The 26359-nt window shown below is 38.7% G+C and overlaps 1 protein-coding gene across 1 annotated transcript in view; it reads left to right on the top strand.

Annotated features, from left to right (window-relative positions):
- Positions 1-9856: 9856 nt before the first annotated feature.
- ANKRD50 (ankyrin repeat domain 50) overlaps positions 9857-26359 on the top strand; it is a 37817-nt gene continuing 21314 nt past the window's right edge. Inside the window, exons 1-2 of the mRNA XM_040250542.1 lie at positions 9857-10136; positions 11645-12591. Of these exons, the coding sequence (XP_040106476.1) occupies positions 12047-12591 (545 nt within the window). The 5' untranslated portion in view covers positions 9857-10136; positions 11645-12046. The remainder of the gene's footprint in view (positions 10137-11644; positions 12592-26359) is intronic.

Consider the following 26359-nt stretch of genomic DNA (forward strand, 5'->3'; position numbering starts at 1 on the left):
TGTAAAACTATGCTGGTAAATTGAGAGCACAGCTTCCGATTCTCATTTATTATAAGGCATTTGGCTGGAACCAGATGTTTTTGTTTGAAAGTATTATATGACTGTCTGGCAGGCTAGAATCAGAGATGTTCTTATTAAGCATAGGCCTCTAGTGTGATAAGAAATATGCAGTGGAGAGAAAAGACACCTGGAAATAAATACAAATTCTCATTCAGTCTACATAATTTTAAAAGTCCACTTAACTTCTATCTCACTTCTTTCATTATTTCTCAAAAGGATACTATATAGAAAACGGATGGTATGAATAATGTTTCGGTTCTTCAGAACTATTTCAATTGCCCAAGAGACAAGAGGAAGAGAGAGACAGAAAAGTAATAATGGCAGAACAATAGGATATTCCTTATTTTCACTGGATAGTGTTTTGACTGCGTATTACTAAATAACAAATGACTCTGGGACTTCCCAGTGGCTCAGCAGTAAAGAATCCGCCTGCAATGCAGGAGACGTGGATTCCATCCCTGGGTCGGGAAGATCCCCTGGAAAAGGAAGTGGTAACTCACTCCAATATTCTTGCCTGGAGAAGCCCAAGGACAGAGGAGCCTAGCAAGCTACAGTCCATGGGTTTGCAAAGACTTGGGTGCAACTTAGCCACTAATCAACGACAAATGACTCCACAATTTAGAGGCTTAAAGCAGCAATCATTTTGACATTTGTTATCGTTCTGTGGTTTGACTGGGCTCAACTAGACAATGTTTCCATGGGGCTCACTTGGGGTTCTTTGTGAGGTTGCAGTTAATGGTGGCTGGGGCTGGAGCCATCAGGAGGACCAACTAGATGCTAGCCTGGCTGGGTCTCTTGGTCTCTCCATCTGACCTCAAGGTCTCTCCACATGGCCTTCTTGTATGGTTTCTCCACATGGTTCCTTCAGTAGGGTAGCCAGACTTCTTCAACAGTGATTCCTAAAGGTGAGCATTCCAAAGTGTGACATAGAAGCTGCCAATCCTTTTCGGATACAGGTCTGGAATGAATATAATATCACTCCTGCCACATTTTATTGGTTAATGCAAATCACAGGTCAGACCAGATACAATGTGAGACACCTGTTTAAGGGTATAAATGTCATCAGGTATGGTTCCTTGAGGGCATCTCTGTCCTACCTAGTTTGGACTGCTAGCATTCATACTTGGAAAAAGACATAAAAACATTGCTTTTTTTTTTTTTTCAGTAGAGTGGGGATCTATACATGTGGCTTTCAGAAAATAATTTTGGATGGTAATTTCAATATATTTCTAGTATAGCAATATCTCTGGTAGGGTATTTGTTATCTTTCATGGTTAAAAGACTTGGTATATGGTGCACCTCAACCAATTCAGTTCCAGATTTAGGATGTTAGTTACATTTTTCTGTCAGAAGAATTTTTAAAAACAGAAGGGGGTTACTCAAAATTAAGTGAAAATATAAAGGAATGATCACATTTTAGGCTAACTGACAAGTGCTAATAAAAATTGTGTTGTTGTTCTTGTTCAGTTGCTAAGTCGTGTCTGACTCTTTGTGACCCCAGGGACTGCAGCACTCCAGGCTTCCCTGTCCTTCACTATCTCCCCGAGTCTGCCCAAGTTCATGTCCATTGAGTTGGTGATGCTATCCAACCATCTCATCTGCTGCTGCCCTCTTCTCCTTTTGCCTTCAATCTTTCCCAGCATCAGGGTCTTTTCCAATGAGAAGATCAACTATTTGCAGCAAGTGGCCAAAGTATTAGAGCTTCAGCTTCAGCATCAGTCCTTCCAATAAATATTCAGGACTGATTTCCTTTAGGTTTGATCTCTTTGCCATCCAAAGGACACTCAATAGTCTTCTCCAGCATCACAGTTTGAAAGCATCAGTCCTTTGGTGCTCAGCCTTCTTTATGGTCCAACTCTCACATCCATACATGACTACTGGAAAAACCATAGCTTTGACTCTAAGGACTTTTGTTGGCAAAGTGATGTCTCTGTCTGTCTAGGTTTGTCATAGCTTTTCTTCCAAGGGGCAAGCGTCTTCTAATTTTATGGCTACAGTCACCATCCATAATGATTTTGGAGCCCAAGAATAGAAAAATCTGTCACTGCATTCACTTTTCCCCCATCTATTTGCCATAAAATGATAGGACTGGAGGCCATGATCTTAGTTGTTTAAATGTTGAGTTTTAAGTCAGCTTTTTCACTCTCCTCTTTTACTCTCATCAAGAGCCTCTTTAATTCCTCTTTATATTCTTCCATTAGAGTGGTATCATCTGCATATCTGAGGGTGTGATGTTTCTCCGGGCAATCTTTATTATTATTATTTTTTCTCCCTGCGATCTTGATTCCAGCTTGTAACTTATCCAGCCTGGCATTTTGCATTAGGTACTCTGCATATAGGGGCTTCCCCAGTGGCTCAGTGGTAAAGAAGCCACCTGCAATGCAGGAGCCACAGGAAATGTGGGTTTGATCCCTGGGTTGGGAAGATCCCCTGGAGAAGGAAGTGGCAACCCACTCCAGTATTCTCACCTGGAAAATCCCATGGACAAAGGAATCTGGCAGGCTACGGTCCATAGGGTCACAAAGAGTCGAATATGACTGAAGCAACTTAACATGCATGCACTCACTCTGGATGTAAGTTAAATAAACAGAGTGACAATATACAGCCTTGTCATATTCCTTTCCCAATTTTGAACCATTCAGTTGTTCCATGTAAGGTTCTAACTGTTGCTTCTTGACCCACATACAGGTTTCTTGAGAGGCAGGTAAAATGGTCTGGTATTCCCTTCTCTTTAAGAATTTTTCAGTTTGGTGTGATCCATACAGTCAAAGGCTTTAGCATAGTCAATGAAGCAGAAGTAGATGCTTTCCTGGAATTTCCTTGCTTTCTCTATGATCCAACAAGTGTTGGCAATTTGATCTCTGGTTCCTCTGCCTTTTCTAAACCCAGTTTGTACATCTGGAAGTTCTTGATTCAAGTACTGCTGAAGCCTAGCTTGAAGGATTTTAAGCATGACCTTACTAGCATGGGAAGTGAGCACACCTATCTGGTAGTTTGAACATTCTTCAGCACTTTTGCCTACAAAAAGGCAAAATAAGAAATACAGATACCCAGATAAAACTGACTAGTAAGAAAATTATCAGTTACCTTATGGAGGTTATTTGACATCTAGCCTAACAGAGAGAAAAACAAAATGAGCTTATGAGAAGTTAACCTCCCTGCTATAGGCCTCTTGCGCTGCTGTGTTGTTCAACTGTCTCTGCTTCCATCTTCATCATCAATATAATGAGTTCCCTGGCAACGTGCATGGGATGGGAAGTGTGGCATTCCTAGGAGCCTCCGTGACCTTAGAAAAAATGCCTTCCAAGATGAGGTACTCCCACAGACACTTTGTTCACTTTCTCTTTATGCTTTCAAGTATATAATATTTATCTTTCAAATTAATACAACCTACCTCCCAGAGGTTGCAAATACCAAGGCATGTTGGCCTAGTGAGTGACAAGACCTGGAAAAAGACAAAACAAGGTCTGCTTCTAGACGACCAGAAAGACTGAGGACAGTAAATAAAATAACCTCTCTTATTTACCCAGGAACCTAAGTCAATAACTATGTGCAGTAAATCAAGAAATTAATTAGTATTTTACTGTAATTTGGTCAAAGAATGCATAGTAGACATAATAAAGTTACAGAAGTCAACTTTTTAAAATGACATTTAGCATTAGTTTCAGATTACTGTTATTACATCTAATTATTGGTATTTGGGGGGGCTTCCCTCGTGGCTCAGTGGTACAAATCCAGCTGCAAAGCAGGAGACACAGGTTCAATCCCTGTGTCAGGAAGATCCTCTGAGAAGGACCTTCTCAGAAGAAATGAGAAGGAAGACAAGGAAAGGGCAGCCCACTTCAGTATTCTTGCCTGGGAAATCCCATGGACAGAGAAGCCTGGCGGGCTACAGACCCTGGGGTTGCAGAGAGTCGGATACAACTTAGTGACTAAACAACTGAACAATTGCTATTTTTACATATAAGGATGTAACATAGGAGTCAGGAAGATAATATTGCTGTATCAGTTTCCACTGTGTTCAGATATTCAAAATGATGTTCAGAGAATACTTCATGAATGATCTTTGTCAGAAAGAAATATTTGATAAAAAGGTGATGGTGACTCTGTGTTTGAGTGTGGGCTTCTGGAAGAAAAAGTAGGAAAATGCAATTATGAGAATCCATTGGAGGGACATATTTTAGAGGATCTTAATTTGCTTCTTTAAATTCCTTCTTGTATTGGAGACGTGCACAAGATGATGAATTTTGGATTCAATGTAGCATGTGGACTGCAGGTGTAATTTTGGAACCTATTGAGAGTTTATGTTCTAAAAGCCTATAGGATAAGGTGGAGCACTGTAACCATGGCTAGTGAGTCTGGATTTCCTTTGGCTGGGAATTCTGCAAAATACATCTTATATTGGAGTTTGTTTAATTCTTTGAAGGAAAGACCTCTATCTTACACATTTTATAAGCACAAAACTATTTTTAGGCCTGTCTTCAAGAACAGGAACAAATACAGCTGGCAACAGTAATTTGAACATGTAAGACTTAAATAAGCATTCTTTTAAGAAGGGTATTTAAGAGGGCAGCCACAGCCGGATGTTCCTATCATTATGCTTACTCTGTCAATCAAAGACTTTCTATAGTCTAGCACCACATCAAGTCCAACTAACATAACTAACATAACTTGCGCATGTTTGTGTAAACCAAGCAGTTATTAATAGCAGTATTAAAATAACCTGGCATGGGTTTGGTAGACCTTCATATTTATTTCCAGCTTCTGCCATGGTCATGTTTAATAGTGTGTGAGATACATTAGCAATGAACAGAGTTCTTTAAATGTGTGGGGAAATCTGAAAGACAGCCAGCAATAACTTTTTCCGGACTCTTTCCAGATGCAAAGTAACTTACCCCTTCCTTTCAGGGATAGTGAGCAGGATACTAGCTGAAAAAACAAAACTCAGCTTGATAGGAGAGACTGCGTGTGTGCTCATTTGCTTTAATTGTGTCCAACTTTCTGTGATCCCACGGACTGTAGCCGGTCATGGGATTTCCCAGGTAAGAATACTGGAGTGGATAGCCATCCCCTTCTCTGTCAGGGGATCTTCCTGACACAGGAATTGAACCTGGGTCTCCTGCATTACAGACAGATTCTTTACCATCTGAGCCACCAGGAGAGTGGTCTAACTTCTGGTCTTGGGAGTAATCAGCGAAGCTTTCAAGCCTGCTGATCCTACCAGGTACTTGGTGTGCTAATCAGGTGTGGCCTAGCCTGCTGCTGCCACCTTAGACATTCATGAACCCACCAGGCTGCCACTTCTGAGAATCAGTGGTAAATGTAGAAAAGTAAAGGTAAGGTATCTCTGAAACATGTGAAACAGAGACTGAATCACCCTGTAATAGAGCATATATCAAGACTGAATGCTCCTGTACAATCAAAGAGTTCTTTAAATTTGTGATAGAATCTGAAAGACTGCAGTGATGTTCTTAATTACTTTGTCACAAACTACTATGTATAAAATAGATAAACAACAAGGATATATTGTACAGCACAGGAAAATATAGCCATTTTTATGTAATAACTTTAAATGAAATATAATCTATAAAAATGTCAAATGTTGTACACCTAAACTAAAATTACATTATTATAGCTAATATATAGCTATTGTTATATAATAACTTTAAATCAGTATAACCTATAAAAATGTTGAATGTTGTACACCTAAACTAAAATTACATTATTATATTTAATATAACATTGCATAGCAACTCTATTTCAATTTAATAAAATGAATTACTCTGTAAATCAACCTGAGAGACCTACACTAATTAGAGGGCTAAAATGAGTCTTTTAAATTTTCACAGCATTTCATTTAAAATCACTGAAACTTTAAAATCAAAGTATTTGTCTTCTGCAGCTTTTTAAAGAATTGTAATTACAAAGATTTCAAATAGGAAGATACTGAAATTTTTCTCTACCAATCAGAGAAGAAATTAAATGTATACATGACTATACAAATATTATAAAACACCTAGTTTTCAAATTTATAATTGGGCTTTGGAATATCTCAACTTGTAGGGAGAATCTTTTGATCCAGTTAAAAAGCTGCTGTTTTTAACTGGATAAAATTATATTTTGTATCCAAATGGGTTAAAAACCAGAAGACTTATAATTTTGAGATATCTAAATTTAATTGAAACCATCAACATAAACAAAAAGAAAATTTATATAAGGAGCTTTGTTTTGAAAAAATATTTGTTGAGAGATGCTACTGTAAGTTTTAAAAAAGACATACCTGTAAAAAGATTTGAGCTGAAAAATTTGTACATTTCAATATAAAGAATATAAATAATAATATATTTTTTAAAATCAGAGTTTGCTTTGAACTTACTAGGTACCTCAGTACTTACAGAGAAAATTTTCAACTAAAAACGTTATGGTGTAGGGATTATCATTCTGAGTGAAGTCAGACAGAGAAGCAGAATCATCGTATGACATCCCTTATGTGCAGAATCTAAAAAGACATGATACAAATGAATTTACAAAACAGAAACAGATTCACAGACTTAGAGAATGAGCTTATGGTTAGGAGTGGGGAAGGATGGGGGAAGGGTTAGTTAGGGAGTTTGGGATGGACAGGTACATATTGCTATATTTAAAATGAATAACCGACAAGGACCTACTGTAAAGCACTGGTAACTCTGCTCAATGTTATGTGGCAGCCTGGAAGGGAGGGGTTCGGAGGAGAATGGACACATGTATATCTATGGCTGACTCCCTTTGCTATCCACCTGACACTATCTCAACATTGTCAATCAGCTATACTCCAATACAAAATAAAAAGTTAAAAAAATATGTTCTACAGAGAAGCATTCATTGAAGATGGCAATGATATATTGTTTATGTAACCATGAAGAAGATTTCAGGCAATTTTATGAATAAATTTTTAAAAAGGAAAATTGTATTTAAGAAAATGTATTTTTTAGAAAAATACCAGTATTTGGTGGTAGAGAAAGTATGCTAAGAAATTGATTAAAGTATGTGAAAATGTACTGAAGTACCAGTGCTAAAAATAGCATTCAGGTAATTGATAAAAAGACATTTTGTAAAATCTGGTAGGTAAATACATATTTATGTTTTAATATATATTTTATTGTTATTTTTTGAAAAATAATGTTTAAATAGAACTATTTAGTAACTCTACCAAATATAATTGAACCAAATTTTTGGTCAGCAGATAAGCATACCTAAGAACTACATAGTTTTGTTTTTATTAGTTCCTTCTGTTCTCAAAAAATATCCCAGTTGGGTCAATTAATAGGCCCACTAAGCCATATACGAAAAGTGAAAGTGTTAGTTGTTCAGTTGTATTTGACTCTTGGTGACCCCATGGACGGTAGCCTGCCAGGCTCCTCTGTCCATGGAAGTCTGCAGGCAAGAATACTAGAGTGGGTTTCCATTCCTTTCTCCAGGGGACCTTCTGGACTCAGGGATCAAACCTGGGTCTCCTGCATTGCAGGTGGACTCTTTACTATGTGAGCCACCATATGACTTTTTTTTCAACAGTGGAGACTTCCACCTTTGGGTGACCAAGACAGTAATTTGGCCACGAGGAGTCTGAAAGAGCTTAAAAAACATCATTGCTTCGTATAAAAACTGATAAAATAAGTGGATGTTCTGAAAAGAAAGAATGGCTAGAGTAGTCCCAAGTTACCTTTGCCTTGCAACAGCCTCCCAGACTTGAAGAAACTGTGTCTGTCCATTTTTATAAGTTATCATTATGCCCAACACAATGGCCTAGAGAATCCCATGGACAGAGAAGCCTGGTGGGCTGCTGTCCATGGGTCGCACAGAGTCAGACACAACTGAAGCAACTTAGCATGCATGCATGCATTGAAGAAGGAAATGGCAACCCACTCCTGTATTCTTGCCTGGAGAATCTCAGGGACAGAGGAGCCTGGTGGGCTGCTGTCTATGGGGTCGCACAGAGTCGGACACGACTGAAGCGACTTAGCAGCAGCAGCAGCAGCCAACACAATACCGTGTGTAGAAGTCTCTATGTAAGCTGAGTGTGGAATAAAAGAACAGACATGCTTTACATGCAGGGAAACTTGCTACAAACCTACAAGGGTGTGGATCGCATAGTCCCTTCTTTTTCAGAAGTTTTTCTACTAGGGAAAGCAAAAAGTCATAAAAATGAAATGTGCAATAAATTTTAAAGGAAAAAAATTCTAAATGAGTCTGAAGATTATAGCTTAGTTATTGCTGCAGTATTTAAAACAGCATTCCATGATAGTTATCTGAAAAAAACAGGCTCAGTAAACCAAAAGTTTGTGTAACTTCTCTATTGGACAGAAATTATTTTAATTAATATATTAATAAATAGTTTAATGGAAATGATTATATGATGTACATCAGTTCAGTTCAGTTCAGTCACTCAGTCGTGTCCGACTCTTTAAATTTCCTCTAAACACATAATTTTACAACCATGAAACTGGAGTCAACTTTTCCAATGGCAATAATGTATGACAAGTTAAGCGGGTAATTAAAACGGCTTAAGCAAAATGCATATCAAAGTTGTATCTTTTTAAAAATCATTTTTTTAATCACTAATTCTGGTGAATTTATACTCTGCTTTGTTCTGGGAAAAAACCTCAGAATTTGCAACAAGTGCATTAAAATTAAAGGTCAACAAACCTCAACTGCCATAGATAGCCTGAGAATAAACAGAATGGAAGAGTAAGGATAAGTACAGTCCATTTTTCTAGTTAAGAGTGACAGCTATACTTTGAAATTCCTAAAAACAGATGGGAGACTGGTTCAGCATTTAAGATAGAAGAATATTAAAATTAATGGAGGCTGGGAGGAGAGCTGATGGTTTTAGCATAAATAATAAAAAAGATACTACATTTCCTAATCTATCAGTTGACAGTACTTTCCCAGCAGAAATTTGAAATCTAATCCAGGTTCACGTGAACGCAAACTGGCTCATCTAGTTCAAAAGTAACTGCTTGTGGTCAGGTCCTCCAGGGCAGTTCATATTATTCTGCATTCTGACCTCGATTGCGGTCTTTTTCTCCCATAGTGTCCTCTGCGAGTAATCAATCTGTCCAGAAGGGAAGCTAGCTGCCTGAGATCCAATAGTGATAGCTTCCAACTAGATCTGATGGAGGCCATGTCCTTTTCATGAGGCAAGTAGGAACATAGCCCCACTACTATTTTTAGTTTTCGCAACCTCCTTCCCGGTCCTTACTGGTTTCTTTTAGTCCCAGATCGAGAAAGTTAAACCATCACCGCAATTTAATAGATTGAACGGGGACCGGGATGACTGAAGAAAAGGACCGGCCTAGAGTGCCCTTTGGGGACAAAAAGGTTAAGGGAGTGGCATGGGGCAACTCTCCCAGCTCAAGTGCCCTTCCTAGCAGCGGCCCCAAAAGCCAGCGAGTCCCTCAGACAGGAAGACAAAGGAAGGCTCAGGGCCGAGTGGTGACGGGGTGGGTGGGGGCAGCGACTCGCGTGAGCTCGGGGACGTGAGAACGCAGCCCCCGCCCCCTTCTCCGCCCCCATCCTTGAGAAAGGCGGAGCCGCCAGGCAGCCCTCAGACAGGTCTCCCCGCGGTGCAAAGCAGCCGGTCCCAAGCGGCTGCACACACCCAGGCACAGGCGGCGACCGGACGGTACAGTGGGGGAGGGGCGAGGCAGGGGGGCGGAGCCGGCGGCCGAAGAAAGGCCGGGCGGCCGGGAGGGGCGGGGCCTAGGCAGAGAGGGCGGGGCCGCAGGGCGGGGCGGAGCCGGCCGGTCCCGGGCTGCTTGAGACAGTCACTGCCCTGACGGCGGCGGCGGCAGCGGCAGCGGTTGGCCAGTGGGGGTTGGGAGGAGCCCGGCGGAGCTGCTGGGGCAGCTGGAACTGGCAGTTGCCGGGGGCCAAGAGGAGGATCTGGAGCTGGGAGCGTTCTCCGGGCCGGGCGGAGGAGGCGGCTGCAGTGAGAGTTCAGGGAGCGCTGGCGGCGGTGGCTTCTCAGCAAAGCAAGTGTCTGAGACTGAGACTCCGCAGCGGCGGCGGTGGCGGCGGCGGCAGCAGCCGGGACCGAGGTAACCGAGGGGCGGCGGCGGCAGCGGCGGTGCAAACGAGGCCCCACCCTCAGGTCGGAATCTCGGGGGCTGTGGCTGGGCTCGGACCTCACCCACCCATCCAGCCTTTTCAGCCCCGGGCTCCAGACCCGACTTCTCGCTTCGTTACGCGGCGGGCCGGGCGGGGGCGGGAGCAGCGCCCGAGGTTGGGGGCGCGGAGCTGGACACCGACCCGAAGCGACCCTACATCTAGGATTGGCGAGGACGTCGGGCACCCCTTCCCCCTTCAGAGGACACACCCCGATCTCGGGGCGGGGCGGGTGTCTAGGCGTTCCCAGCCTTGTGGAAGGAAGACCTCAGTGTGGAGGCTGCACTTCGGTCCGTGGCCTCTCCGAGGTGGCCCTCCTGTGGCTCCTTGGGGCCACTGAACCCGAAGGAGGTTCCTGTCGCTGGGAATCCCGGAGTTCCTTTTGTCTATCAGCTGAACTAGAGGCCGGAACTGTAGGCAAACACCCACCAGCTCAAGCCATCTATTCCTTATCCCTTTCCTGCCTGGAAGGATTTCTCCCCAGCAGCCTTTTCTCCGGCCACAGTAGTAGATTTCATGCCTCACCCCCTCTCCGAAACCTTCCTCTTTGGCGCAGAGGAAAGAAGGATTCGCGTAGTACTTGTGTTTGGATTTTATCATTCCTGTAAGCTCACCCCCTTCCCCTTTTTCTTTTTAACCCGTTCCCATTCAGCCGCAACCCTGATAATCATCCGCTAGATTTTGCAACCTATCAACAAAGGAGTGTGGCCAGTCAAGTCAACAGAGCCCTTTGACTGGCTGGTCTGTGCAAGTTCATAGAGCTTCCCTACCTGGTGCTATTTTGCCAAGCTTGTCGGAAAGACCTTTTTGGCTAGAGTTAAGGATGATACTGCATGTGCCTAAAGTCTTTATTTCTCCTTTCTACAGTGAGGTTTTAAAAATCCAGGGTAACTTGATTCAAATGTAGCTGTTTGGGAAGCCTAACTAGAGAGGAAGAGAAATACAGAAAGGAAAATGTAATTATGATTTTGGTGTAGTTATCCAACTTTTTGAAAGTGCCAAAGATGAAGTGTATGAGTTTTTGAGATTACTGTAACTGGATAATTGTATTATTTGACAAATGAGCTTTTTATCGTGTGATATTTTGCACGAAGGTATTTTTGTTTTATTTTAGTTGCTAGTGGGAATTATTGATTACCTAGACATCTTAAACGCAGAAACCTGTGAACAGGTTCATTAAGAATCTATCTTGAAAAATGCATTTTATGAATGCTTTGAATTAAGAAGATGTTAACAGTGGTTTGCCATTTTTGCCACATAAGAGACAATAATCTGAAACAGTTCCCTCTCTGGCAGTTGTCCAAATACCTAAAACCTGCAGGGTCTAGTACTTTGACTATCCTTCAACCAGAAGTATAGCACTAACAATCTACTGTATAATTGTAATCCCTTTGATAGCATTTAACTGTAATGGATACATTTTTCTGCATCTAATTTTCAGATACAGAGTTAACGCTGGAAATCTGGAGAAGCATTTTATACAAATTGAACGATTGGGCTTTCTCTTCAGTTTTCCAGATGTATTGTCTCATCTGCATACTTGAAATATCCACAATCACATAAACTCCAGATATAACCATGGAGTTACGCGACCCATCAAGATATAGGAAAAGTGTGGCCAAGGTTCGGAACCAGGCAGTTTTCCACCAGTTCAACAATTAATATAAACATATATTCTCTGCTGATTATCAGGAATAAAGAGCCAAATAAAGTCACACACATTCTGATGGCAGATGGACTCTGTGGCTGTTGAATTTTACTGTAACTGGTTACTCTGCCATTCAAAGTCAACTTAATATGCAAGTTCTGTCCAAATGGATGTAAAGACCTGTGTTGTACCCAGATGCTAGCAAATGTTAACGATAAGAAACCTATTATGACTAACCCTTGGGAAGAGAAAGTCTGCAAAATGGCTCAAACGAGTTTACTGCAGGGGAAGCAGTTTTACTGTAGGGAGTGGGTTTTCCACAAGCTTCAGCATTGCCTCCAGGAGAAGACTAACTGCTGCAACAGTGCTGTCAACACACCAGCCCTTGTAATGAATTCTGGGAATAATGCTAGTGTTGTCTCTGGGAAAGGAGCTGCCTGGGGTGTGTTATTGGTAGGAGGGCCTGGCAGTGGCAAGACAGCCTTATGCACTGAACTCTTGTGGCCAAGTTCACCTACAAGCTTGCAGAGAGGTTTACATCGCCAGGCGTTGGCCTTTCATTTCTGCAAAGCGCAGGACTCTGATACTTTGTGTGTTGGAGGGTTTATTAGAGGTCTGGTTGCTCAGATCTGCCGTAGTGGACTACTCCAAGGATATGAAGACAAACTAAGGGATCCAGCAGTTCAAAGCCTCCTACAGCCCGGGGAATGTGAGAGAAACCCAGCAGAAGCATTTAAAAGGTAACAAATAAGTCATGGTCATGGTGTTCTGTTTCTTTGAAAAAATTAAAGGGTTTTTTTTTTTTTTTGGTGTTTTGTATTTTTTCTTAACTTTGCCAGTACTTTTACTCCAGTTGTGCATTTAGGGATAATCTGTGGTTGTGAAACACTTGTATACTTTGAATGTTGAAGGAAACAAAATTTAAGCTTTGTATTGTAGGGATATTAATTAAAAGTATTATCTTTTACTTATTTAATAACAGAGTGTGAAACACTGAAGAAACTGAGAGAGGTGTGATATTCTTACAGACTTTTTAACATGTGAGTGCCATCCAGTAAAACTCAGGGCAAATCTGTTTTCTTCTGCTGTTAGCCATCAAAACCAGGGTCAGAACTGTTATATCATTCTGAAATTAATGAGCAAATCTGTTAGGCAATACCTGTATCACAAATTTAAGATGCCAGGCTTGATGGACAGTGTTCAATATGGAATAATCAGTAATGCAAACCTGAATATTAAACTCTACTTTTTAAGAGATTTAAGTGTGCACAAACAAATCTTTTCCTCTTGACTTACTACTTTTTCTGGAGGTACTGTCACTTGTTGAAGAGCTGAATTTTCATTTCTGATAAGTAATTTCATGAATTGTGGATTTATTGAAATCTTAGAAAGTGTTTTGAAAAGCTTAGTCTAAGTTGAACTTTAAAAGTATGTAATTATGTAGTTTGATTGAAATTAGTTAAATAAATTATGTAAAATTTTAATACTTTAAAATATTTAAAATCAAGTCTAATAACTGTATATTTTTGATATATTCTGATCATGAGTAAATCTTTCTCTATAGTAGCAGAGATTTCTTTAAAAAGATCCTTCTACTCAGATCGTTTTCTATATTTTTCCCCCACTGGGTGAATTTTAGTTACTAATTGAAGGTGAGTAAGAAGCAGATATACAGCTGTGTGTAAAAACCACATCCGTATCGATTTTCTGATTGACGGAAGGATCTAATCATTTTGTATTCCCAGTCTGTACTTGGGGAGGGAAAGTCTAGTGTTTCTAGTTGTACCATTCGGGTACTCTTATAGGTTTCTACTGGGTCTTTCAAAAACGTGGGTCACTTTCTTTTTCACTTAAGTAATGAATCAGTGGGCTTCCAAGTGGCTCAGTGGAAAAGAATCTGCCTGCCAATGCAGGAAACAGGAGACACAGGTTCAATCCCGGGGCCAGGAAAATCCCTGGAGGAGGAAATGGCCACCTACTCCAGTACTGTTGCCTGAAGAGTCCCATGGACAGAGGAGGCCAGCAGGTTGCATTCCATGCGGTTTCAGAGAGTCAGGCATGACTGAGACTGAGCATGCACAGTGACGATTGAGTCATTAAATAAACTAGGTAACCCCTTGGTGGGACTTCCCTGGTGGCTCAGATGGTTAAGCGTCTGTCTACAATGTGGGAGACCTGGGTTCGATCCTGGATCGAGAAGGTCCCTGGAGAAGGAAGTGGCAATCCACTCCAGTACTATTGCCGGGAAAATCCCATGGACAGAGGAGCCTGGTAGGCTGCAGTCCATGGGGTCGCAAAGAGTCAGACACGACTGAGCGATCTTCACCGTGACCCCTTGGTATTGGAAAAGCTGTTTTTGATAATTCGTAGAGCTGCATGTTTCTTTGAGACTGTGAAGCCGTAATATAACCATCGTCAAATGCAGACAAGAACATACTCAAAAGTTAAAAAGATAGTTTTACATAGTCTATGACATTAGATGATCTAGACCTCAGCTTTTGGACAAATAGTTAAGATTTTATTGTGGGTTTTACTGGTGTTTGATTGACTTGTTAAATAAATCCTTTGGAGAATTTTAATAGGCATATATTTTATTTAGGCAGGGATAGATGTAATTCAACAAGTAGACAATGGAGCAAAAGGTCCTTATTTTCAAAGAGTTAAACGATATTTTGAGGGAGACAGAGATGGATGTAGTTAATCATAACATGATGGGAGATAAAATATAAACAAAGAAAAGTAATTGTTTTTTTCGTTTTTGACAAAAGCAGTCTCCTAAACCAGGTTGTGTATTGTTACTTTCTTAACATCTAACACTGGATAATTAATATTGATGACTTCATATATTTATGTGTGAAATAATTTAATAGAAATTTGATATAGTTCTTCACAGATCCATAAAATTGGGGAAATTTCAGAGTAATTCGGTAATTGATGCTTTTTATCTACTTTTCTTCAGTTTTACTTCCTAATTTTTTTATCCCTATTTTTTTACCTTTAATGATACTGGATACAATATGCAGTGCTGCAAGCTAATTTCTTACATGGAGTCACATAGCTGAGTAGTAACTTGTTAATTAGCAGTTTTTTGAAATCACATTTTCTTCATGATTAAAAAAGACTGGAAGTAACTTCATGTTTAGTTAAATATTCCTACTTTTTTTCTGACATAGTAGAGTATACTCTGTTGATTCTGAGATTTAGTTGTCAAGAAATTTCTTCTGACATTCATTCATTCATTGTTACAGCAAATGTTTATTGAGAGCTCTTTGTGTTTTAAGTACAGTTCAGCTACAGATATTTATTGAGAACTGTCTCTGTTAGGTAGAATTCAGCTATAGATGAATTAGTGAATAGAACAGACAAAATACACTATCTTTATGGAGTTTTAAGTTGTTAACGCTAACATTTATCTTATTTCTATAAAAAAATAATACTTTGGGTAAATACTTGCTATTGTGTAGATGCAGCACACACACATTTTAACACTGATGGAATTGGATCATCCATTGAAGGGAATGATGAATGGAGACACATTAATTTCTTATTTTTGTTCTTTTCCATTTTTCTTTCTTCACTGGTTAAAGTGCAAAGCTGTTGTTACTACACTTAGAATATATATATTTCTTCTATTTCTATTGTTGGAACTAAGATGACAACCGTTATGTTTTTACTTGTTTAGAGAACCAAATGCTGATTTATTTCGTTCTGCCTCCCGTTTCAGGCTTATATGGGAAAACTTTGCATTTTCTGTTGAGTTGACTTTTCTAGAGTTAGAGGTAGAGTTTCCTAATAGTCCTATAACCGTAAAACAAATTCTAGTTGTTTTTGACCAAAGGATCAAGTTAAGGAATGAGGGAGGGGTTAGTGGTTTTAGATCCTGTGATTGGTTCAGAAGCACAATGAAAGATGGTTATTTTTTCAATTAGAAAACTTCTTTCTGAGCCTTACTATCTTGGTCCTTGACATCCTCCTCCCCGCCCCCCCCCCCCCCCCCCCCCCCCCCCCCACACACACACCAGGCTAGGGTCTTTTTGGAGAGATAGATGGATGTGGAGTGGAAGTACAAAGCTTTGTTCCTAGTGGATATTATTTTCTTTTATTTCTGATTAACAATAGGCAAGGCCAGATGTGAACTTGCTGTGTGATGTCAATTTTCCAAGTTGGGTAAAAACATTTTGTTCTTTGTAACATTGATAGTTGTAGTAGTGTTAGTCGCTCGGTCGTGTCCGACTCTTTGCGACCCCGTGGACTGTAGCCCACCAGGCTCCTCTGTCCATGGGATTCTCCAGGCAAGAATACCGGAGTGGGTTGCCGTTCCCTTCTCCCGGGGATCTTCCCAACCCAGGGGTCAAATCTGGGTCTCCTGCGTCGCAGGCAGATTCTTTACCATCTGAGCTACAGGTAATGTTGATAGGAATTATTGAACATCTTCAGTGGTAACCTCAAATTAAGTATAAATGGAATAAAGTTGTGATGAATTAAGGATGAACAACTCTAAACTTTGAGAGTTTAGCAGAAAAATTTTATGAAAAGTGCTGAAAGGTAACAATGGCTTGTTAGAAAAAGATTGGGAGCTAGAAGACTGGACTCTGACATTTGTTCCTTATGTTGAATAGGAATCCTTGAATAGTGGAATTTTCTTTCTAATTTTTTTATCTCCTTCTTAACATTTTGTACTTCTTCCCTTATAGCTCTTCAGATTCTTCTTTCGTAATTACTTATGCATACATGTTTTTTTTATCTCCTCTATCAGGCATATGTTTCTTCATAACATTATTCATGGCTGATTAATATTTTATGTTTAGAATAGCACTTTGAACAGCATTTTGCATATCATAAGTGCTGTTTGAGTATTGTTTGAGTGAATGAATACTGCTACTTACGTATCTAGAATGTGTTTGCTCCTGATTGAAGGACAGCTGAAGCTCTTGCATAAGAAAGGAAATTGAAATGTTACATCATTTAGGTGAGTGTTAAATGCAGACCAGGCTGGTATAGTGATTATTAATTTATTAAGCTGATGTCTGCTCTTTAGCATGTATGACTGTGGCATTGGTCCAGATAGTTTTACATGGCCAGACGTCTATCTTCTGTCTCAACTGACTCCATCTATTTTTGGCAAACTCAACAAAGGGGCAAAGGACGGAATGGGACTGGAGTGTGTTCTTCCTTCTTACCCTCAGTTGTGGGGTATTTTCAGGGCAAAATAGTTCCTTTCTATTATCTGTTTTGTATATCTAAGACTACTTATACTCTTAACTAATACTCTTAACTACTAAATCTGATATCTATATATTTACAGAAAGATGTTTAAGTGTAAAAGCTTCTGAATCCACTTTTAATCTATCTTTAGCCTTAGATGATATATGTTAGTAATTTTTTTTTCATTATTAGTGTTTTCTTCTATTCAGAATCCTCTGTCTGACTGTATTCTTTGATGGGACTTTCTCTAGGTTCTCTCTGGCTGTCCAACAAAGCCTCTTTAGGTCGTCTCCGTTTGTTTATACACTCCTTCAATAATTTACTTACATGGCTACCAGTGCTTATGTCTAACATGATAGCAATCCAGTCTACATCAACAACCTTTCTCTTAATTCTAATCAACATATATCTTTTCACTGGAGTGTCCCTCACCTACCTTCCTCTGTTCAACCCATCATCTCTTTTAGCGTTTATATTCATTGACACGATTTATTTCTTAAACAAAAAGTCAGCACCTGCTGTGCGCCAGATGTGTGCTAATGCGCAGATAACAGGACTGAAGTGGTGAACCAAACAGGACATTGAGAAGTGGGGAGAAATACATTGAACAATAATCACAAAAATTAAAAAATGCAGCTTGGCTAAGTGCTGAGAAGGAGGGCCACAAGCCAGTAAGAAAACATACAATACAAGGCTTGATCATTATCTAAGTTGCTCCATAGTTACTCTTATTTTCTAAACCCTTTCTATTTAAAAGTATGATCATGAGATCAACAATATTGGCGTAACCTGGGAGGTTATTATAAAAGCAGAATCTTAAATTACTAAAGTGAATCTGCCTTTTGAAAAGATTTCAAGTGAATTCTGTGCGCATTGAAGTTTGAGAAGCACTGCTCAGGGTAGATACTAGAGTTTTCTTTCGACTTTTTTTCTGTTATCTTTTTTTATTCTATGGTATCTCATCTTTTTTTTGGAGTGGTTCTTGAATTCTTTTACCCTAATTTGGAATTTTTGTTCATCACCTCCTAGGTGCTCTACTTAAACTTAGCATCTCTGTATTGTGATTCCTTTTGGTAATGGCCAATTAACCAAAGTAAAACAGTGCTTTCTTTAGGTCATTCCTCTGAGCCTGTGATAATGTAAACAACAAATTTAAGTTTGTCAACTTGACTTTAAAAGTTCTTTACAGTTTGGTTCTGTTCCATCTAAAGTATGTATTATGTTTCCAGACTTCACCAGAACACATTAAGCTCATTTATTCTTTCAGGAAATATTTTTAAGCTTAGGAGACAATGTTAAAGTTGATAAGAGATATGAATAAGAATATTCTCATTTTTCTTATTGTTTAGTAAGAACTTAATATACGTAGTAAGAATATGGACCTTTTGTTTGTTATAGGTTGCAGATTTTTTAAGTTTTAACTTTGTTTTTAGCAATTTTGCTTAAATGGTTTCTATACAATGAAATGGTTTGATTTTATAAAGTAAAGTAAGTAAATACTCTTCTTGCCTCAAAAAAGATCTTTGAAGTGTATTCTGATTGGTTGCCTGTCTTTATTCTCTAGTTATTTTACTACTTTCTTTGTGTTAGTATGTTAGTCTCTCAGCTGTGTCTGACTCTTTGGAACCCCATGGACTGCGGCCCACCAGGCTCCTCAGTCAATGGCATTTCCCAGGCAAGGATGTTAGAATAGGTTGCCATTTCCTTCTCCAGGGGATCTTTCCCACTCAAGGATCAAACCCTGGTCTCCTGCATTGCAGGCAGATTCTTTAGCATCTAAGCCACCAGGAAAGTCCTGTCTTTGACTATACTATATATAATTGTTCTAAATTTCAAACCAACTTCTCTTTCGTGTTATCTTAATTTCAGAAATATCCGTATTATCGTTTTCTTTTCTACAACACATGTAATGTAACTAAATGCTGTGCTCAGATGCTTGGTTGTGTCCAACTCTTTGCAACCCCATGGACTGTAGCCCACCACGCTCTTCTGTCACTGGATTCTCCAGGCAAGAATACAGGAGTGGGTTGCCTTATCCAGGGATCTTCCTGACCCAGGGGTGGAACCCACTTCTCTTTCATCTCCTGCATTAGCAGCCGGATTCTTTAACACAGGTGGCACCCAGGAAGCCTAGGGAGCTAAATAATCTTTGATAATAATGTAGAATTTGAAAATGTTCATGCAATTACTTAATGAAAATAAGAATTAATTAAGAGAATTATATCTTATTTGTGGCTATCTTGAAAAACAATTTGGACTGTTTCAAGAACTTGTAACCTTTTTACAGTTGTGACTCCAGAAGTGAATACGTAGATTCCAGAAGTGAATACGTAGCTATTGCTGTGGATTGAATTATTTGCTTTTATTTGCTTTTGTTCTTCTCTCTATGTATCCTTGGTCTTTCCCACATGATATTGCAGTGCTTCTACTAGAGAAGCGTCCTTCTCTGCCTTTTGATTTTGGCTCAGCCTCGTGATATGGGGGAAGTTAGTAGATGTGATTCAAACAGAGACTTAGCACGTGCACAAGTGATTGGGCTGCTCCTCTTTGAGGCTCATCACCTTGAGAAGGATGTGTTCTGGCCAGCTAGTTGGTCCCAAGAGGATGAGGGGGATGTGTGCAAACCTGACCCAACTCAAAGCTTGACTCTAAGTCTGGAATACAACAGATGCATGGACACAGGACAAAGTATAAATATTGTTATTTTAAGCTCCTGAGTTTTGAGGTGGTTGTGGTATACCACTCTTGTGGAAAAAACTAACAATCCAAAAATTAAGGAAATGATATTTCAAATAGGAAATCATTAATTTTCATAAAAAAAATCTGAGAGTCCTCATTGATCTCCCAATTTCACTCCTCCTCTTCCCCGATTCTGTCAGCTACTTTCGTTCTGTTTCCAAGATAAATACCTCAATTTTTCTTCATCTCCATTGCTGCTACTCCCATATCCCTTTGCAGTGATGTCCTAACTAGTCTTCTTGCTGCTGTTATCCCTCTTATCTTCACAGATTAATTAAGGTTATCAGATCTTGTTATTTCTCTGCTTAAAACTTGCAGATAGCTTCTCATTACCTTTATATGAAATTCTAAGCTTTCCATGGTCTGGCCCTTGCCTAGCCATTGACTTTGACCTATACTGTTCTCAGCCTTGTTCTTTGTTCCTCATCCGCATTGTCCTTATTATTGTTCTATAGGTCACGTTCTGGCCAACCTGTATGGCCACTTGCTCTGATATCACTTAGGTGTACCAGCTTTAATGTTTCCTCCTTGGAGAGTTATCTTTGTCCAGTGAATCGCCCCAGCCAATCATTTTCTTAAATCACATCATCCCACTTTGCTTTCTGTCTTAATTTTCAGTGTCTATCATGATTGGGAATTATTTTGTGCATACTTTGACTTTCTAGCTAGCTTCTGAAATGAGCAGAGTACTTGTTTGTCTTGTACCTTTATATCTCTAGGGCTTAGAATATAGCAGAGACTCATTACTTCCTGAATTAATAATTTTGTCACATTGATAATTTGCTCTGAACATATTCAGCTTTGAAATATTCTGTTTTCCTGTGGAATAATCTATACATATAGATAAAATAGTTATAGATGAAAAGTATTTAAAACCAGCATTTTGATGACTTTATATTAGTGTCTTTTACAATTCATGTTGAAATTAATTTTTATCAAATGGAAACTTTTTCATAACATCAGGTGTATGTTACGTGATGTGAGTCATGTGACGTCACCTCTTGCCTCTCTTCTGTAAATCCATAGTTTCATCTTGAAACTCTTATCATTCTTTCAGACATTGTCATTTAAAATTCATATTCACTTAGAAAGGAGAAAAAACTTTTGCAGTTTAAATCTCAGTTAATATGTTTGTTAAGTTGCTACTTTAAGGAGAGAAGCAACTTGCAAAATGGTGGACTTCACAGGAATTGCAAAGTAATAATGGTACTAAAAGGGAAGAAATTGTTGTAGAAAATAAATTATAGAGGAAATGATACATTGCTCCTATCCCCAAAGCTTCAATTATACAGGAAAATTAATAAAATAGAAAGACAAACATGCATGTACCTACTCATTTTGCCACATTTATTCTAAATCTGAGTTTTCTGTTTCTTTAAAAAAAAGATAATCCACATTTGAAGCCACTGAAGTATCCCATTCTAATTCTGATCTAGGTGACCCCCTAGGTGTCCCATCTGTGAATTTACTTGTTATGCATAAGTAGTGTGACTAGTTTATATACATGGGGAGATATATATGTATTTATACATACTTGTTACATGCTTTAGTTCTGTATATTTTTAATTCCGTATTAGCAATTCTCAAACATTTTTATTCTAGGTCCCCTCTATACTCTGAAAAATTACTGAGTACCACAAAGAATTTGTTTATGTGGATTATGTCTGTGTGTCAATATTTGTTTATTTGAAATTTAAACTAATATTTAATAAATATTAACATATTTAATAGTAATAAATCTTATATATTAACATAATATTTTAATGAAAGAATAACTGAATTCTCCATGACAAAAGGAAAAAAAACACATAGTAGCCTTGTTTTACATTGTTTTGCAAATCTTTTTAATATTAGGCTTAATAAAAGACAGCTGGACTATCATGGTTATGTTTCTGCATGCAGCCTCTGGAAAAGCCCATTTATCCTTGAGAAAGAACAAGAGTGAAAAAGGCAAATAACATTTTAGTTTTATGATGACCCTGATTAGGGACTTCTAGGGATCCCATGCTATACTTTGAAAAACATTGTTCTGTATAGATAGTATTGTGTTGCTAGTACTGTCCTGCAATATTTTCTTTGTAATATTGTTTTTTGTTTGTTTGTTTAGCCATGCTAAACCATGTTTAGCCATGGTTCCCTTTATGGAACGCGTGCATGCGTCCCAAGTCACTTCAGTCTTGTCCGACCCTTTGTGACCCTTTGGACTGTAGCCCAACAGGCTCCCTTGTCCATGAGATTCTCCAGGCAAGAACATTGGAGTGGGTTGCTGTGACCTCCTCCAGGGGATCTTTGCCACCCAGGGATGGAACCCGTGTCTTTTAGGTCTCCTGAGTTGGCAGGCAGGTTCTTTACCACTAGCACCACCTGGCAAACCCACTCTCCAGTATGTAATTTCATTTTTTATACTGTAATTCACTTATTGTCATGTTGACACTCATTTAAGATGTATAACTTTACAAAACAGTTAAGAACATTCTTGGGTATTCTGGTGTGCATGTATTAAGAATAAAGAAATGAAGGGTGATTCCAAGTTGAATTAAATACTAAAGTATTAAGTGAAATTTTGGATCTTAAGGTGTGTATATCCATTTTCAACTTAGAGAGAGTACCAACTACTCTTTAAAATTACATCAGTTTATACTCTTCTAAGAGTGCGTAATTTGAGTTTCCATTACTCTACTAGATCTCCAACACTTGCGATATTTTCAGAGTTCTTTATGTGTTGGAAGGTGAATGTGAAATGGTATCTTATTATTTCAAATATCCTTGATCCTGTTCCTTGTCATTCTGCTTGTGTAATTTTTGTTTTGAAATGTACAAAATGAATATAATATCAGTCTTTTCATGATTTCCTTTATAGTTTGGCCTTTTAGGGTCTTAAAATTTAAAAACTTGTTTTCTGCTTGATTGTTCTAGTAGTACTTGTTGAATGGCTCATATTGATTTTAATACTACTGCAGTCAGGTACTCACATACATACACACACATACATGTATTTCTGAGTTCTCTTTCAACTTTGGTTTATTCATTCCTTTGTTGTTTTATCAAATATGTATTAGATAGCAGAAATGAACCAGGTGCATTCTTAATACTGGGTTATATTATTTAAAATGTGCCAAGTATCATTTGTATTTATTGAGCTTATATTTTGAGGGTTTTTGTGGGTAGTTGGTAGAAAAGTGAAAATTTAAGAAGACAGTATATAATATATATCATATCACTAGATAATAGGTGGTATGTGGAAAATCAAAACAGAGTAAGGATGATAGTAGTGATACGCTGAGTAGGTTGGGGCCAAAGAGTTGCTATTTAGGTAGGGAAAGTTAGGGCATTCTGTAGGAAGTATCCAGACTGAGGAAAATTCCAAGTGCAAAGTCCTGTGGTGGGAACTGGCTTGGTATTATCCAAGAAAAAACAAAGGGAAACTAAGAGACACGTAGAGATGGAGTTAGGAGCCACATAATACATGGACTTGGAGGCCATTTTAAGGATAGTCACTTTTACTTTGAGGAGATAAGAGGACAGTAAGTCTTTTAAACAGAGTAGTAAAACATCATATGACTTATGGTTTTAAAGGGTCACACTAGCTACTGTGTTAAGAACTGGGGTGGTAAACATGCAAGCAAGGAAACCAGTAAGTGACGAGTGTAGCAGTTAAGGTCGAGAGATAATACTTGGACCTTGGTGAAGTGGTGGGAGGTAGTGAGAAGTGTTTAAATAACTTTTTATCTAAGAAGCAAGGTCAGTAGTTGGGAGTGAACTTTGAGAAGAGGAAAGTGTGAAGTAGTCCTCTAGGCAAGTGGGCATGGATGGCTCAGTGCTTTCTCCATGTGTGGTGTAGGCCCCTGCAAGGTCAACTGTTAAAAAAAGGAAACAGTATTAACACAAAACGCAGTGTTTGTTTTTTCACTCTCATTCTCTTTTGAGGGTATGGTGAGGGCCACATGAGAGATTGAGTGCATAAATATTCTGATTGAGATTTTTATTAGGATTGCATTGAATTTTAGATTAATTTGTGGAAATTGACCTGTTTGCAATGTTGAATCCCCTAATCCATGAATATGGTACATCTTAACTTACTTAGATTTTTTTTTTTTTTCCCCAATTTTCCTCAGCAGTGTATTATAGTTTCTAGTATATAGGTCCAATACATCTTGGATTGGATTTATTTTCAACTATTTGATTTCTTTTTTGGTACTATTATAAATGATATTATTTGTAAATACTATTTTATGTGTTTTTTAAAACATTAGTGTGTAGGGATTCAAATGATTTTTGTATATTGACATTGTCACAAAGCAGTCTCGTGAAGTCTACTCATTAACTGTTATTCTCTAATCACTTTCACTTTTGAAGTATATTTCCTTTTTTTTAATATAAATTTATTTATTTTAATTGGAGGCTAATTATAATATTGCATTGGTTTTGCCATACATCAACATGAATCCGCCAGGAGTGTACACATATTCCCCATCCTGAACCCCTCTCACACCCCATACCATCCCTCTGGGTCATCCCAGTGCACCAGCCCCAAGCATCCTGTATCATGCATCGAACCTGGACTGGTGATTTGTTTCATATATGATATTATACATGTTTCAATGGCAACCCACTCCAGTGTTCTTGCCTGGAGAATCCCAGGGACGGGGGAGCCTGGTGGGCTGCCGTCTATGGGATCGTACAGAGTCGGACACAACTGAAGTGACTTAGCAGCAGCAGCAGCAATGCCATTCTCCCAAATCATCATCCCACCCTCTCCCTCTCCCACAGAGCCCAAAAGACTGTTTTATACATCTGTGTCTCTTTTGCTGTCTCTCATACAGGGTTATCATTACCATCTTTCTAAATTCGATACATATGCGTTAGTATACTGTATTGGTGTTTTTCTTTTTGGCTTACTTCACTCTGTATAATAGGCTCCAATTGGTACAGAGTTGGAGGTTTAGAAGGGGTGTGTGTGTGTATGCACACATACACGTATTTCCTTCAGCATTTTAAAGATGCTTTTAACATGTCTTATACATCTTCATTTCTGTTGAAAAGTTTCTTGAAGACTTGTTTTTGCTTCTTTGATAATGCCTTCTCTCTTTTTTTTTGTTCCTTTTAAGATTTTCTGTATTTGTGGTTTTTTCTTTGTTTTTTGGTAGTTAGACTTTGTCTTGCATAAGTGTGGTTTCTTGGTAGGTTTTCTGCTTTTGGATTTACTGAGTTTCCTAAATCTGGGGATTGATTTTTTTCATTAGTTTTAGAAAAGTCTCATCTATTTACTTCGAGCTGATTCTTTTTCTTTGCAAACCACAATTGTGTGTAAGTTGTACCTTTCAAATGCATTCCTCATGTATTTTCCACACTACTCTGTTCTAGCCTTCTTTTCTCATGTTTGGGTATTTTCTTTTGGCTTTTATTTTGAATTTGTTAATTTCATCTTCCATTGTTATCAGGATGGTGTTGAATATACCCAAAGAATTTCTGACATCAAATACATACAGTTTTTTAGTTCTAAAGTAGAATTTTAGTTCTTTGTTTTTATAGATTCTGAGTTTTTTTGGTTGAAATTCTTCATTTTTTTCCTAATCTGTTTTTTAAATATTTTAATTATGGTTAGTTTAGTTTATGCTAACAATAGTATCTAGATTTGAATCTATATTTATTGTTTCTTTTTCCTCTAAATTACCAATCACATATTTCTTCCCTTTTCCTAATGATTTTTGATTGTATGTCAGATAGTATGTCAAATACTGTAGAGTTCCAGACAATATCTTTCATCAGAGAAGGCTTGCTTTTTTTCTCATTTGGGCAGAGTGAGGGGCTGCTGTAAACAGAGCTTGAGCTGGGCTGAGGCTCCTTTAAAGTCTTACTGAGTCTGCTAGTTTATTTCTGTCATTTTGATGTGGACCTTCTCAGCTTTTGATTGAGAGCTCCAAAAGGACTGTTGATAATTCCCTTCTTCTCCAAGAAGTATCCATTTAGTTTTTTGACTTCCTGCCCTTTATACCTTCAAATTCTAACAAACGTCTTGAAGAGGGTGGGTTTTGTGTTTAAAGCAAGTTCCCTCCCTTTGGTAGAATTTTGTCTTCAGCACGCAGACGGTGGGGACTTTTAGACACAGTCATCCTAGTTCCCCAACCCAGAATTTAGCAGAGATACCTTGGAGAAAACAGTCTGTTGTTAGGGACAATTCAGATTTGACTCTGCACTCTGAAAGAGAAATGTCTGACCTCTAAAAGTTGGGGTGATGTTATTTCTTTGGCAGAGTCCCTCAGGGTGGCCCAAGTCTGATTCTTCGTCCATACCAAAAATCACTACATGCCCCAAATCAGCAAATGACCCCTTAGAAGAAATCAGCAGGTAGTTTCTTTTTGTTTTGTTCCTTTTGGATGAATTCCTGTCCTCTGGAGTTCTAATTCATTTTGCTCTCTTGCTTCAACAACCTACTCATGTCTTTAAAAATGTAAATTTTGTAATGGATAACATTATTTTCTAGCTGTTGCTGTGGGAATTTTGGGCTGCTGCCACCTACTGCGTTTTATCTGGCAGTGAAAGTCCCTATGAGGAAAATTTCTA

The sequence above is a fragment of the Oryx dammah genome, unplaced genomic scaffold (assembly GCF_014754425.2).
Source record: "Oryx dammah isolate SB20612 unplaced genomic scaffold, SCBI_Odam_1.1 HiC_scaffold_12, whole genome shotgun sequence".
Lineage (NCBI taxonomy): Eukaryota > Metazoa > Chordata > Mammalia > Artiodactyla > Bovidae > Oryx > Oryx dammah.